Source organism: Lutra lutra, chromosome 1 (genome assembly GCF_902655055.1).
Source record: "Lutra lutra chromosome 1, mLutLut1.2, whole genome shotgun sequence".
Taxonomy (NCBI): Eukaryota; Metazoa; Chordata; class Mammalia; order Carnivora; family Mustelidae; genus Lutra; species Lutra lutra.
Genome location: NC_062278.1, coordinates 76,145,621 through 76,161,528, shown reverse-complemented (window position 1 = coordinate 76,161,528; position 15,908 = coordinate 76,145,621). Strand labels below are relative to the sequence as shown.

General features: G+C 38.1%; 2 protein-coding genes across 5 annotated transcripts in view; one reads left to right on the top strand and one right to left on the bottom strand.

The window, feature by feature from the left end:
• Positions 1–15,908, top strand: part of CP (ceruloplasmin) — a 59,372-nt gene that overhangs the window by 36,230 nt on the left and 7,234 nt on the right. Inside the window, exons 13-20 of one of the 3 annotated variants that reach the window (XM_047727504.1) lie at positions 547–686; positions 1,821–1,949; positions 4,471–4,577; positions 6,034–6,250; positions 6,650–6,789; positions 8,142–8,304; positions 13,033–13,063; positions 13,295–13,684. In XM_047727504.1, coding sequence (XP_047583460.1) covers positions 547–686; positions 1,821–1,949; positions 4,471–4,577; positions 6,034–6,250; positions 6,650–6,789; positions 8,142–8,304; positions 13,033–13,063; positions 13,295–13,298 — 931 coding nt within the window. In that variant the 3' untranslated portion in view covers positions 13,299–13,684. Of the gene's footprint in view, positions 1–546; positions 687–1,820; positions 1,950–4,470; positions 4,578–6,033; positions 6,251–6,649; positions 6,790–8,141; positions 8,305–12,152; positions 12,809–13,032; positions 13,064–13,294; positions 13,685–15,908 lie in introns of those variants that run through there. The other 2 variants (XM_047727513.1, XM_047727498.1) reach the window with 2 other exon arrangements.
• The window catches only part of HPS3 (HPS3 biogenesis of lysosomal organelles complex 2 subunit 1), a 39,450-nt gene continuing 37,376 nt past the window's right edge, over positions 13,835–15,908 (bottom strand). For both annotated transcript variants that reach the window (XR_007126886.1, XM_047727522.1), the window contains exon 17: positions 13,835–14,069. Coding sequence is in view for 1 of the 2 variants with exons in the window: in XM_047727522.1 (XP_047583478.1) it covers positions 13,942–14,069 (128 nt within the window). In the remaining variant the exon portion in view is untranslated. The remainder of the gene's footprint in view (positions 14,070–15,908) is intronic.

Genomic DNA, 15,908 nt, shown 5'->3' with positions numbered 1-15,908 from the left:
TCCCTGCTTGCAATCTCCCTCTGTCTCTCTTGCTAAAATAAATAAATAAAAATCTTTAAGAAGAAAAAGTCTACAGGGGCCATGAGGAGTCATTGCAAACTTAAGATAAAAGGAGTGGTTGAAAACACTGGGCCATTTCAGCTCTTATAAACCAGAAATACTGCAGGAACCAGAGAACCCTTCACAGATGAAATCTGGGCTCAGAATTTTAGGGCTAGAGAGAAATTTTAAAGATCATCTCATCTCATACCTCATTTTGGGGGTGAGGAACCTGAGGGTCAACCAGGCAATGACTAGCTGGAGGTCATTTTAGCTAGTGGAAGAGTCAGCACAGGTCTTGGGTGGCTCTCCTCCCAGCAAGGAGCACTTTCTACCATGCCTATCTAGTTTCAAAGTCTTACTCTTTCTTGCTGGAATAGGGGAATGCTATTAAAAATTTGCATAATTACTTAAATGAAAACTGTGTTTTTAGTCAAATTTTTTAACTCGGTTTCCACTTTCATTAAGACAGTTACTAACCTTCGTGTGTGTATTGTTTTTTTGAAGTGTTTCAAATGCATTTTTAGATAAGGAAGAATTCTACATAGGCTCCAAATACAAGAAAGTTGTGTATCGGCAATACACCGACAGCACGTTCAGAGTTCCCATGAAGAGAAATGCTGAAGAAGAACATCTGGGAATTCTAGGTACTCTAATCATCGGGTGTGGGGTAGCTATGCGTCCAAGGGTTTAATTTCCCAGTTCACAGTCTAAGGTATTGAAATAAAAATAAAAGTTCCGTAATAAAAATGAGAAGCCTGTGTTTTCTAAAAATATTTCAAAAATATTGCTTATTTTCCTCAAAAACAATGTATTATCCCATATGCTAGTGAAATTATATGTATCTGGTGTTCATCAAATTGATGCCTGTGAATTTTGGTGAAATTCCTAGAAATTATTTTCTAATGAAAATCTTCATCAGATTCTGTTATTCCACCTCTCTTCCAGCTCCCAAATCATAGTTATTAGTTTTTTTTTTAATTGCCAACTAGTAGTTAACTCCAAGAGAAAAAAAATGTACACATAGACAAGGAAATAAAGAAAGAAAACATTGTTACCATACACAAGGCATGGAAAAAGTTGCTTTTGATTTTTCAGGAATCCTTTTAAGAGAGAATGTCTAAGAACTTGACCAACAGTTGTCTTGGGAATTTTCTGGAAAATCATCAAGTGCAGGGGGCATCACTCCCAACCCCACCATATTTCCATACTAACAGGATACCGTGAGGCGTGTTCTCCTCAGCCCCTGAAATAAGACACCCAAGGGAGAATGGCACTGTTACTGGGTTGTGGAAATTCTTAGCAGCAGACTAGTTAAGATTGGCTACAGAAGAAGGTAGAAATGGGAGGGGTGGTGCCACCCACCCTTCCAAATGCTGTACTGCCACAAATTCACACTCAGGAAGGTCTGGAAGTCCAAATGCAGAGAAATGAAAGCAAGTGCTGCCCAATGACTCTTGGTCAGAGTAGGGTCATAGCTGACTCAGCAGGATTAGGCCATTGCCCTACAAGGGACTTTCAGGCCAAAACATCCTGTAGGACTCTTGATGAGAAATGCACCCCCGGTTTCCATTTCTGGAGGCAACCATTTCTAGTGTTTTTATTCTGAATCCTCTGAGACCAGGTGTAAATCCAAGAGTAGTTTAGTATGAAGCAATTTGGCAATTTAGTATGACTCCTGCCTTCATACTAAGAAAGTTACCTGATCTTTGCTTCTATTACTGAGTTAGAACTTCTTATCTGATAGGTATATAAGCCACTCTTCTTTTTTGCTCTTGCAGGTCCACAACTTCATGCAGATGTTGGAGACATAGTTAAAATTATCTTTAAAAACATGGCCACAAGGCCCTACTCAATACATGCCCATGGGGTGAAAACAGAGAGTTCTACAGTTACTCCAACTTTACCAGGTACTCATGGCGGGGGCGGGGAGGAGTGGGGGGTGGCATTTTAATAGACTTTACAGGCTTCCCACAAATGACTGTTATCAGAGAGGTATTCCTTCCAAATGAGTGTCTTAAGGAAGTGAAGAAAGAGGTGGTTAAGACGGCATTCAGGGGGGCGCCTGGGTGGCTCAGTTGGTTGAGTATGCCTTCAGCTCAGGTGATGATCTCAGGGTCCTGGGATCGGCCCCTCTGTCGAGTTCCCTGCTCAATGGAGAGTCTGCTTCTCCCTCTCCCTCTGGCATCCCCGCTCCCCAGCTTGTGCTCTCCCTCTTTCTCCCCGTCTCTGTCTCAAATAAGTAATATCTTTAAAAAATTTAAAAATTTTTTTTAAAAAGAGGGCATGCAGGGGGGTGTATCTGTGTGTACACCTCCATGCACATACAGGAAAGGGAAAGGAAGGGAAGGGAGAAAGAGAGAGAGGGAGAGAACGAGAGAGGGATGCACAGAACAGTAAGGAAAACATATGTGAGTACTGTATCTGCAAATACTCAAGGTGGAATGAGCAGAGATGATCTCTCCACACCCACACAGCATTTACTGCATACTGTGTGTGGTTGAATGCTTCCATGCCGGTAGCTGAAGGCACGGTCCTAAGGGCAGAGACCACCCCAATGGAATTTTAAACTCCCCAATTCTAGCCCAATATCTGGCATGTACTGGAAACGCAATAACTTCAGTTAACACAGTGCAAAAGCTGGAAGAGGTTAAATACACTTCTTTTAATTAAAAACTATATTTTTCTTCCTTCAGTTGTAAAGTTGGCTTCTAGGAAAGGGCTATTTCTTAGTAATTTAGCAGTTCCCAAATTTGGCAAGTGAGAAAAAAATGGGTGAGAAAAAATAAATTACACTATAAAGTTGGTTGTGTGAATTCAGGGATTAGAAATAAAAAGCCCTGTCCTTGTGACTCTTATATTCTTTCAAAAGAGATAAATATACATAGTATCAATGTATAAAAGATGCTATGGAAAAGATTAAAGTGAATGAGAGAGAGGAAGTAACAAGAGCACTGTTTTAAGTAGGGTGATCAGGAGGGCTTCTTTGAGGAGGCGCCACTGGTGAAGACACCTAAATGGTAAGTCATGAGCTACAGGGAGTTATGGGGGAAGAGCATTCCAGGCCCTGAGATGGGAAGAGCAAGGAGGCTAGAGGCCAGAGCAGAGCAAACAGGAGACAGAATGTGAGATGAGATCCAGGGAGGGCAGGGGGCTGGATGCAGGAGGAGGAAAGGGAACCTTAGAGGTCGTAGTCAGAACCTCAGATTTTATACTAGTAACCATGTGAGGGCTTGAGCTGGAGAGTGATGATCTGATGAATACTCTGTGAAGTCCTCTTCTGGCTGACATGTGGGTTAAGTGACTTCGGAAGACAAGACCAGAATCAAGGATCAGTTAGAGGACTACAGCAATAATATGAGTTTTAAAAAAATGAGACTTGGACCAGGGTGGAAGCAGCTGAGGTAGTAAGTTGTCATATTCTGGTTGTATTTTAAAGGTGGAGCTAACAGCCCCTGCTGAAAAATGAAGCATTAGGGAGCATTAGGGAAGGAGAGTCAAGGACAGCGCCAGGCTTTTGGGCAACCACCATGGGTAGCAGAGCAGGTTGGAGAATGGAGAAGAAAAGGAAACATCATTTTTTGGCTGAAGGGATTTTAAGAGTGCAGATGAAAAGATGATAAGTTCAGGTGGTGAATCTGTGCTCTATATTCTCAGTGAAAGGTTTTGCTTAGAAAAAAGGTGATGATGCAGGGGTGGGTAAGATGGAGCTGGATAGGAACCCCTGAGGTAACGGGAAACAGAGATCAGCCTGGAGAAGAGCCCAGAGCACAGGGAAGAAGGTCAAGGCCTTGGCAAGTTAGGAGGGTAGAGCAACTGGCTATCTTCAAAGTGTCAAGGTCTAGGGTGTGGTAGTGTCCCGTATGTGACAGAGCTGTGTATGGTATGACAGAGTGGGACAAGTCAGTGACCCATAAGATCCCATGAGCTAATGGCTCTGCACCAGGAATTGTGGAATCATTAGGGATAATGGTGAAAAAGGAGAAAAGGAAGGCCAAAGTGAAACCTAGGGAATGACAAAAGGCATGCAGGTACAAACACAGAGGAGGCTGGGGGAAGGTGTTGCACTGGGGGAAATCACTTGATGGTTGAAGAGTGTTTTACAGGAACAGACTTAAAGCTAAAAAAAGATCTGTTCTAAAGTTCCTTCAAATTGTGATATTGGTATTGCCAGGTTCTGGCTTGGTGGTATTATATGTGTGTGTGTATATGGCTAGTTAATCCCTGACTGACAAAGAAGATCTAAAAGTATGTCTTAGAGTTTGTCTTAAGACTAAATTCCTAAAAACAATTTAGAGCTCTACTGCTTTTTAACACTAATTACCTTGACATTTCCAGTTTCTAGGTCACTAGTTATTAAGACTCAGCATATATTTATATACCAAATATATACCAAATATAATCAGATACATTAACACTTGATCAATTCAGGTGAAATTCGCACTTACATATGGAAGATCCCAGAAAGATCTGGAGCTGGAATAAAGGATTCTGCTTGTATTCCGTGGGCTTACTATTCAACTGTGGATCAAGTTAAGGTAAACTTTAAATCATTTGTGTTTTGTGAAAACCCCCAAATTAGACACACAGTTGAAGGAAGATGAAATTAGAGTTTTCTTGTGATCCAATTTGATCTTAAAATCCCAGGAAAGGAAGCTTTCCTACAATTCACTTTGGTTTCATTTTTTTGGTTTGTTTCTTTTTAAGGATAAAGTTGTAACTGTGTTAATCCTATGACTTCTGATTGTGGGTAACACAGAATTAAATATTAATGCAGTTATTTTATTTCCTTTTTGACATAAAAATACATTAAACCCAAAGAACTGAGGTACATGATTTCAGAGCTCTATTAACGATAATAGAAGTGTTGATCTCAGTAGTCAATCTAGCACAACTAAAGCTATTTGATTGAATATTTCAAAGCCAACAAAACACTCAACAACTGCAAATCAAAACTTGTTCATAGATTCATTTGTAGAATTAAATCTCGAGTCCAAACCTCTCTCCTAAACTCTAGACCTAGCTATGTATCAGCCTACTGAACATCTCCACAAGCATGTCCCACCAGCACTGGAAACCAGCCACTCTAACATGGAATTGAGATCCATCTCCCCTCTTGTCTTTCATATAGCAATACCACAAGTTCCAAATCTACTCATTTGTTCAAGCTGGAACCCTGGGTATGAAGTATCTAGTTCTTCCCCTTGGCTCACATAGGCAGTCTACCCACCTACATATAATTCAGTCTATTCCTTCTCTCTATCTCCACAGATCGGGACATTGTAATTTGCCTAACTACTGCAATGGCCCCCAGGATCCAGTCTCTTCCTCCTTCAATCCTTCCTTCACTCACCACCAGGACGACTGGTCTAAAATGCAAATATGTTGCCATGCCATGTTCAATTTTTCAATGGCTCCCTATGACCCACAAGATAAAATCTAAAGTTGCTGAACATGATAGAGCTTGAAGGCCTTCCAGACCTAATCGGCCATTACTGACACCCCCAAACCAAACGTCTCATAGATTTGTCAATTGTTGTCTTCCTCCTCTGTGTCCATTTGCACTTTATGAACCTCCATCGCCACAAGTGATTCATTTCTTCCATCCTCTGTTTTCGCTACTAGACTAAGTTCCTGGAGGGCACAGGCTTTGTTTGATTCATCTCTGGATTTTGAGAGATGAATTGAGGTATAGCGCTCAATTTATGGAATAGGCAATCCAACACCATCCATGGGGTTCTTTCACATTGCTGTTCATTAGCTGAGCTAATATTTGGCTTCTGCACATACTTCTGTTACTTCAGCATAACCCATTCAACCTACCTACCATTCACCATTAGTCCAACTTATCTACAAGTGGAGGTGACTGACCTGACAGCACCACATTAGGCAAAGTCTGTGACTTAAATCAGTCCTTCTAAAATTCCCAAGGTCCCAGTTGTCTGAAATGCTGACTTTATCACAAGGATCACTGATGTTTTTGCTTGTTTTCAGGATCTTTATAGTGGATTAATTGGCCCACTGATTGTTTGCCGGAGATATTACATGAAAGTATTCAATCCCATAAGAAAACTGGAATTTTCCCTTCTGTTTTTTGTTTTTGATGAAAATGAATCCTGGTACATAGATGACAACATCAAAACATACTCTGAACACCCCGAGAAAGTAAACAAAGATGATGAGGAATTCATAGAAAGCAATAAAATGCATGGTATGAGACATTATTTTAACCCTAAATTCCCCCTTTTCTTCCTTCAAATGAAATTAGTTTGGAGACTATTCATTTTATAATAAACCAGTTCTGCCTTACTCTGTATGTGAGTTAGAATTCTGTTCAAAGCAAAAGCCGCCTATTAACTTCTCTCCCTGTTCCCAAGTCTCAATCCCTTTTAAATTCACACTTAGGATTATGGATTTTGGTGCTAAATGACTAGAAAAGAAGCGCAACTTTATTGACCTGAAAGTATTCATTTCCCCGTCTGTAGTGAAATAACTTCTATTACCTCAAAAAGGTCCCATACATTAACCTAGTAATCATATTGTCAGTGAAACAGCTACTGATTTAAAATATCATGAAAAATAATTTTAAAAAATCATGTGATTTCCCCAGCTATTAATGGAAGAATGTTTGGGAACCTGCAAGGCCTCACGATGCACGTGGGAGATGAAGTCAACTGGTACCTGATGGGGATGGGCAATGAAATAGACTTGCATTCAGTACACTTTCATGGCCACAGTTTTGGGTATCAGGTAAGAGTGATCCACTGTCATTATTCTTGCCCTATTGGAAAGTGTTTTAACACAAATGAAGAAAATATTTCCTTAGAGAGACTTATGAAAAAAAAATTTCAAGAGACTACTAAATTATTTCCAAAGAGTGTGCCATGCAGCAATTTCAATTGTTGTCACCAAACTTTGTTACACACTGGGCTCTTCATTGGATTTTTAGTGGGTTTTTATGGAGTTCTGCTCACATATTTGCTGGGCGAGGCATGTGAATAGACTCATTAGTAGAGAGGGTGGGAATGTCCATATGATGGATCAGAGGGTAAAGCCAAGACTTTATTATAAGTTTTACCTGTTCTAACTTCTGAATCCTGAAATGGCCTAAAGTGAACAAGTTTATCATTTTGGTGTGAGGCAACTGATCGGTCCCAAGATCTCGAGGCTACTTCTGCTTCTCAGCCAATGCTGATTTCAGCAGGAGTCAAAAGCTCTCTTTCTTACCTTTGAGTTAATGTAAAAAATTCAGAAACTAGGGTGCCTGGGTGGCTCAGTGGGTTAAGCCGCTGCCTTTGGCTCAGGTCATGATCTCGGGGTCCTGGGATCGAGTCCCGCATCGGGCTCTCTGCTCGGCAGGGAGCCTGCTTCCCTCTCTCTCTCTCTCTCTCTGCCTGCCTCTCCGTCTACTTGTGATCTCTCTGTCAAATAAATAAATAAAATCTTAAAAAAAAAAATTAAAAAAAAAAATTCAGAAACTACCACAATGCAGAAAAGGCCATTTTGCTCTCTGTATCTTGGTTTACACAGATGTTATATTCTTAGGGGACTTTCAATTCTGTCCTTGCAGAAATACCACCCCCCTCCCCACAAGTATTCTGTGTCTAGTCTAGCCTCTACCTGAACTGTCTCAGGTTCTGGTTTCTCCCTGGGCCTCCTTTCCTGCTCCCAGCATTACCCTCCTTGCCATAAAGCTTCACAGACCAGCTCATCTAGATAAGGTTCAGCAAAAGTAAGATTAGGACTGAAATGAGGCACAGCTAAATTCTGTTGTGTAACTCAAGTGCAACGATAAAAGGCAAACTGAAGTTGAAGTGTAAGAGGTGCCACATGATCCAAATGGGTGAGTGCACTCTCCTCACATCTTCCCTTCACACGCACTTTGTGGCCCATCCTGCCAGGCACTCAGCAGTACCAAGACAACATACCTCACTGTTCCTATGGACATACAAATGTGCAGGGTCTCTCTCCCTCTTTCTCTCTCTCTTTTTAACATATTCACCCACTTTTCGAATATCCCTGAGCTGGCCAATGAAAAATTATTTGAATGAACTCTCACATACAATAAACATTATATAATATTTGTCATTTTTCTAATTAAGCACAGGGGCATTTATACTTCTGATGTCTTTGACGTTTTCCCTGGGACATACCAAACTCTAGAAATGTTTCCAAGGACACCTGGAATCTGGTTACTCCACTGTCATGTGACTGACCACATTCATGCTGGAATGGAGACTACTTACACGGTTCTGCCAAATGCAGGTGAATATCGAGCTAGCAATTCTAGAAGTCATATATCATCAATATAATTAAGATGCACTACTTTGCCTAAATATTTCCCCCAATAGGAAGCATTCATGAATTTGCTGCCCTGATCTCTTCCTTCTCTACCTCGAAATAGGATTTTTTTTATTGCTAAATGGTGTGGGATACAGCTTATCCTCTGATCACTGGTCTGATAACAGCACCAGAAGTCTCTCAGCTAATACAAACAGACACCACTCTGAGGCAGCACAGTTATTCCTAAAGCTGATGTAAGGGAGTGGTCATGTTATTTACTGAAAGGCTAACAAAAGACACACTTAGAATTTAATTTCGTTTTTACTAGGACACTTTTAACTTTTTTTGTAGTTGTTCTTGTGTACTTGGCACACAAGAAACTTCTCCCCACCCATCCCCCCCAAAACATCAATATAATTTCAAGTAGTCAGTCAGGCAGAAATGATGTCATTCTGTACTTCTAGGGGTGAGGGAAAGTATTGTTGGTCACTGTCAGATTGTTTTAGTCCATTCAAGCTGCTCTAACACAATACCAGACTAGGTAGTCATTAAACAGCATATATTTATTTCCAGAACTGTGAAAATAAATATATGCTGTTTAATAACTACCTAGTCTGATTCCTTCCCTGGTTACAGACTTCTTACTTTATCTTTGTATGGTGGAAGGGACAAGCTAGCTCCATGGGGCCTCTTTGACAAGGGCACTAATCCCATTCATAAGGGCTCCACCTTCACGACCCAATCACCTCCCAAAGGCCCTACAAAGTTACTCTCAACCACAAGCATTAGGTTCTCAATGTAGGAATTTGAGGGGACTCCAATGTTCAGACTATAGCAAAGATCCAGGGGAAAAAAATGGAATCTAAATTCCCTGTTTCCCCCAGACCATCAATAATACTCCCTCCTGAAGCACAGGAAACACAGGAAAAGAAACAGCCCTTTCCTGGGTAAATAGTCACAAAATGTATTCTACAGAGAGAAATTCTGGTGTGTGGTTGCAGCCTTTGGTGTTTCTTGGGTCTTCTGAGTTCGGAATTGTTGGAATTGGTGATGGCCAACCCAACAGGGGGAAATGATGTAGAGAAAACAATGCTTTGTGTTTCCTCTTCAAAATGGGCATTAAAGGGGACATGTAAGTGAAAGAAAATATAGAAATAAATCTCCCCCAAATTAAAAGTCATTCAAAGATCAACAGTGAGTGCAAGCGGCAAGTTTTCATGTCTGCTCTAGGGTTTTACACAAATACCTGGTAACGTAAAAAACGATTCTCGTAAAAGCCTTTATTACAAAGAGTGGTACTGAGAGCCCCAGAACACCTAAGATGGGAAGAGGCAAATAAACCGCTGGGTTCAATGCCAATAACTCCTGAACAAGATGAAGAGTCAAATATGAGAGAGACAGGCAATTTTCTCCACAATGAAAAACATCATAAGAAAAGAACTGTAGATATTCTGACATACTTAATGTAATGCTTCATTTCCCCTACCAGAGGAGGCATAATAAAGACCTCCTCTGATAAATATAAAAGGTACTTTCTTTTTAGACTGTGACATTTCTACTACAGTCAGATAGTCTTTTGTCTGTAGGAAAAAAACTTGCCTAGCTTTCAGTTACTTACAGGCAGGGACTGTATATTCTGTATTTTAGTAACTACTGCAATCCAATCTGATACTCTGCATGGTAAATACCTAACCACCTGTTAATTCAATGAAAAGGAATTTTTAAACTTTTTTGGACATAATTTCAGACTTACAGAAACGTTGTGAGAAGAGTACCAAAAATTCCCATATACCCTTCACCCAAATTCCTCAACTGTTAACATTTTACATAGCCACATTTGCTTTCCCTTTCTCTCTCCTATCTGCCCCCCACCCTCTCTAACGCACATACAATAGTAAATACATATATAAAAAGTTAAATGTATATAAACATATAGTAAATATATATATATTTCCCCAAAATAAGGATATTATTATATATAAATACAATATACCTATCAAAATTAGGAAATTAAAGATGATTTAATAGTATAGACCCTTTTCAAATTTCACAAATTATTCTCATCACGTTCTTTACAGAAAAAGAAGATCCCACTCATGTGTTGTGTTTAGTTGGCTTGTCTTCTTAGTCTGAACAGTTTCTTTCTTTTATAACTTTGACTTTTTTTAAAGATTTATTTATTTGAGAGAGAAAGAGCTGGGTGGGTAGGGAGATTCTCATGCAATATCTCCGCTGAGTGTAGAGATTGACGCAGGGCTTGATCTCATGACCATGAAATCATGACCTGAGTCAAAATCAAGAGTTGGTCGCTCAACGGACTGAGCCAACCAGGTGCTCTGAGTTTGACATTTTTAAAGAATACAGGGCAGCCACTTTGTAGAATGTCCTTTAATTTGGGTCTATCTAATGTTTCCTCATGACTAGATTCAAGTTATACATTTTTTGGCAAGATTCTCATGGAAGTGATATTGTTTTTCTCAGTACACATGTCAGGAGGCACAAGATACTGATTTTTTTTTCCCCTTACTCATTATGTTAACTTTGAGCATTTGATTAAGAAGATTTCTGCCAGTTTTCTTTATTATAAAGTTACTATTTTTCTCTTTATAATTAATGAACATCTTGCAGGGAGCAAAGTAATTTTTCTTTAGTTAAAGCAGTACTAGAATGAGACATGTTTTTAACATATTTAAAAAATGGAAATTTCTGCCAGATACCCATCAACAGATGAATGGATAAGAAGATGTGATATATATATATATATATAATGGAATATAACTGAGCCATCAAAAATAATGAATTCTTGTTATTTGCAATGATGTGGATGGAACTCGAGGGTATTATGCTAAGCAAAATAAGCTAGAGAAAGACAAATATCATATGATTTCACTCATTTGTGGAATTTAAGAAACAAAACAGATGAACACAGGGAAAGGGAAAGAAAAATAAAATGGGATGAAATCAAAGAAGGAGACAAACCATAAGAGACTCTTAACTCTAGGAAACAAACTGAGGGTTGTTGGAGGGTAGGAGGGAGAGGTAAGGGTAACTGGGGGATGAGCATTAAGGAGGGTACTTGATGTAATGAGCAATGGGTGTTTTATGCAACTGATAAATCAATGAATTCTACCTTTGAAACTAATAATACATTCTATGTTAACTAATTGATTTTAAATAAAAAAGAAAAGCAAAAAATGGAAAAATAGAAATGAATTGAGAATAATTAGAACACTACATCAAAAAACTAATGACATACTATATGGTGACTAACATAACATAATAAAAAAACAATAATTAAACAAAATAACTAATATTAAAAATGAGAATACAGTTAAACCACATGACTTATACAGTAGTCCCCCACTTATCCACAGGGGATATGTTCCAAGACCCCCAGTGGCTGCTTGAAACCCTGGATAGTGCTGAATCCTATATATAACTATTTTTTTCCTATACATACATATCTATGATAAAGTCTAATTTATAATTAGGCACAGTAAGAGATTAACAACAATAATAAAATAGAACAACTTTAATAATGTACTATATAAAAGTTATGTGAATCTGGTCTCTCTCTCTCTCTCTCTCAAAACACCTCATCCTGATCCTTCAGGATATACTAATCTTTCTTATTCTTGTTATGGTATAAGAAGATAAAATGTGAAGTGAAGTGAATGACATAAACATTGTGACATAGCAGTAAGCTACTATATTGACCTTCTAAGGAACATCTGCCTCTTGACTAATTGACCATAGGTAACGGAAACCATGGATAAGGGGGGACTACAGTACTGTTTTTAATAATGGTCTTAAAATTTCTTTTTCTATAGAGACCAAGTCTGGCTGAAAGAAATAAATTGGTGATAAGTGGAAAAAAAATATTCATAACAATGTACGTGAAAGTGATGAAGAAAAAGTTTACTTTGGAATGGCTATAAGCATTAAAAAAAGACTGAAAACATACACTTTCATGAATTTGTGGGGGAAACTGTTACTTTGTATCATATGAAAAGATCAATAGATACATGACTGACTCTAATACAATTATAACTAATTTACATAGGTCCTTCATACCACCACCAGGAGTTTATAAAACTGTATTCTCCACCCCCACCCCCAAAATCTATGCCCAGATGTTGTCCCTGATGGTTCTTAAAGGATTGCTATAAAGATTCATTGAATTGTTTCCAACCATTGGGTTCCCATCAATCTCTATAACATGGTGCTGCTATCATTCTTAATGAATCAGCAGACATGGGGGCATAGGTGTCAAGAAAGTAAAATATTACTTTAAAATAATAATACATTAAAAATTAAAAAATTTAAATGAAATAATTTTTAAATAAATAAATTAAATTAAATAAAACAAGGTAAAATAAAAAATTAAAATAATGCCAATCCACCTGGATTTTGTGAACCCTTGAAGAGACAGTCAAAAGGAGAATAATCTGGAACTGGAGAAAGGCAAAATTGACAAACAGTTCTACAGATTATATCCTGGTAAAGATGAACACTGACATCAGGAGAAAAGTTTCAAAATACAGTTGTGACAGATGTGTGGTGAGTAGCATTTTTGCCCAGCCTTAAGTAAAGTCGAAGCACACTATTGATGAGCTGAACTTGGACTCAAAATTGTTTAATAAGAGGTTAAAAAAGAAGATACAACTGTGAATACAATGATACATTTCTTTATTTTCACATATACTCTAGCTAGAAGAGCTAAAGTACACATCAACAAAAAATAGAAACAAGGGGGCGCCTGGGTGGCTCAGTGGGTTAAGCCGCTGCCTTCGGCTCAGGTCATGATCTCAGGGTCCTGGGATCGAGCCCCATATCGGGCTCTCTGCTCAGCAAGAAGCCTGCTTCCCTCTCTCTCTCTCTGCCTGCCTCTCCGTCTACTTGTGATCTCTCTCTGTCAAATAAATAAATAAAATCTTTAAAAAAAAAAAAAAAAAAAAAAAAAAAAAAAAAAATAGAAACAAGGCTTTGGCTGAAAAACATGCCTCCAACAAATTATGTTAATGGCCAGACAAGAAGACATTTAAGTTTGTAAATTTCTACTTCATTGGTTCAGGGAGAAACCACAGCATGAGTTTTTAAAAGTAACAAAAAAGTAAAGTTTGAAATCTTTTACTGTGGGAAAACATTAACCTCTTTCTCAAAGAAAATTATTCAAAGAAGAAGAAGAAGAAGAAGAAGAGAAAGAAGGAGTAAACTAATTGAGAAATCTGGAAAAAATCAAGAAGAAATATTCTTTCAAACATACCTACCAAATGTTTCTGGGGTGAAAAAGATTGTCACTTCTCCAACAACACTGATTTGATATTACTTGGAATAAAAGTCAGTGTCTACTTTTAAAAACATATACCTTCTTTGAAAAAATTCTTAAGTTTTGTGGCTTTTTATTTACATTCTGGACAATTACATGGATGCAGGTCATAAAGTACCAAACTAATAATACCACCACAGGGTAAGCAGCCTGAAAGCATCTGCAGTAAATGTGCTTATTCGATATGAAAATCCTTTATTTACATGTTTACTGGATATTCCGGTTTTGTTTTTTTTTTTTTTCAAAGTCAGTCTTCTATGGCATTGTGGTATTTTTTCCAAATGATACCTTCAAGTCAATGATTTCTTTCGACTGCAATAAAGAAGATACGGCAAGAAAAACGCTGCAGTGCCATCTTCTGGGAGGACATTCAGGAAATCCCGTAGTTCTAGCTCCACAGCAGCAACTGACAATGTTTCTGTTGGTAGGACATAGTATCTGAGTTAGAACTGCATGTCTGTCTTTCATCCAATTTTCTTAACACTCAACTAATTAGAAGCTCAGTCAGGCAGCAAAATGTTATAATCACAAAAGGAAGGAAAAAAAAGATCGGTCTTTAAAATCCACAGACTACTTATGGTTTTAACAACTTCTTAATCTTTCTAAAATGCTTTTTAAGTTTATATTAGTTCCCTGCAATTTTGATTTACTGTTTCATTGCTGGATTACATCATTTTTTCAATATACTTCTATTAGCCTCTAAAGAAAAATAAAATCATGTGGATACTGTCTTTAATGTTAGGGCTGTATTGCAGCTAATTTATAAAGATTGCTGGGAAAGGAAATACTATTAATTGATGGATGGCACTTTCCTAAATTAGTTCCTCTCTATTATGAGATTTTCATGTTATTAAGAAGCACAAATCTGTCTTCACGACCATTTTTTTGAAACTGTAAAATAACGTACTCCTGTGTATATCTTTAGTTACTAAGGGATTTAGGAAACATTTTTATAAAAAGAACTATGTAATTTTATGATTCCATTGCTTCTTGATCCATACATGCTGCCCTCTGCTGGGAAGAGAGGGGGTGACCTTTCAGAACAGTGTTGGTGATAAACACCCGTGTCATTCCCTGTGTGATCCTCACCTGCCCACCGCTTACTCTATCTGCAGAGTGACTAGAATATAAAATCTCCTGCTCAGATGTGTGAGCATCCATCCAAAGTCATTTCTCTAATATTCAGCAACCTAAATCAACCCTTACACAAAGGGCTGACATGCCCCTGTTGTTAAAAAGTTAATGAATGGATCAGCAGTGATGAATGGGAAAGATCCCTAACTCTGGAGTCAGACAGATTCTGTGACTTTAAGAACGTCACTTAACCTGAGTCCCAGTTTCTTGATCTATAATGAGGTGGTATCATCTGCTAGCTTCTAGAGTCCTTTGAGAATTAAATAAAATACAATGATGCATATCTAAAATATTAATAGAAACTTAATAAACAATGACTACTAACTAGTTTACAAAACCTATATGAAAAACATGAATTATCAGTACTTCCCTATCAAACCAGTTTATTTAGCCTAAATGTGGAGCCTATAAATAGTATCCTAGGTATAAAAAGAACTGCATCAAGGTTATAGAGCCAACAAAAGTCTTGCCACTGCCCAATTCTCCTCTTCTGCCAACCAATGAGGGGCTGATATAGGTTATAACTCCAAGAATAAGGTCAATATCTTAAATATGTAGAGGACTTTAAATCCCCCAGTGTGTCTAGAAAATATTTATCAGATGCTGAAAATAGTTATTTCTGGCTGATGGGATTTTAAATGACTTTCTAAACTTCATTTTTGTAATTTACTACAGTAGTAACATTTTTAGCAATAAGCATAGTTCATTACCACAAAAACAGTAACAAGTATTTCCTGGAAACAAGCCAATCACTAGCTCCAGTTTCAATGGCTCTGCATGGGTGCAATGGTTCTCAACCAGCATCATTTTGCTCCCCAGGGACACCTGAAACTGTCTGAAGGCATTTTTATCATACTGGAGAAGTGCTACTGGTATTTAGCAGCAAGGAACGCTGCTAAACGTCCTAAAATGCATATACACAAAAGAATTATCAGTCCAAAATGTAAATGGTGCCAAAGCTGAGAAACGCTGCATTGGATATACAAGAAATCCAAGCTCCCTAAGTATATATTATATAGATTCCTGACTTCCATCTCCAACTTTGCCAGCTTACGATTTTGTCTAATGTTTGTTCTAGAATCAATACGGAACTTCTCATTAGTCTCAGGATACTAAAACATTG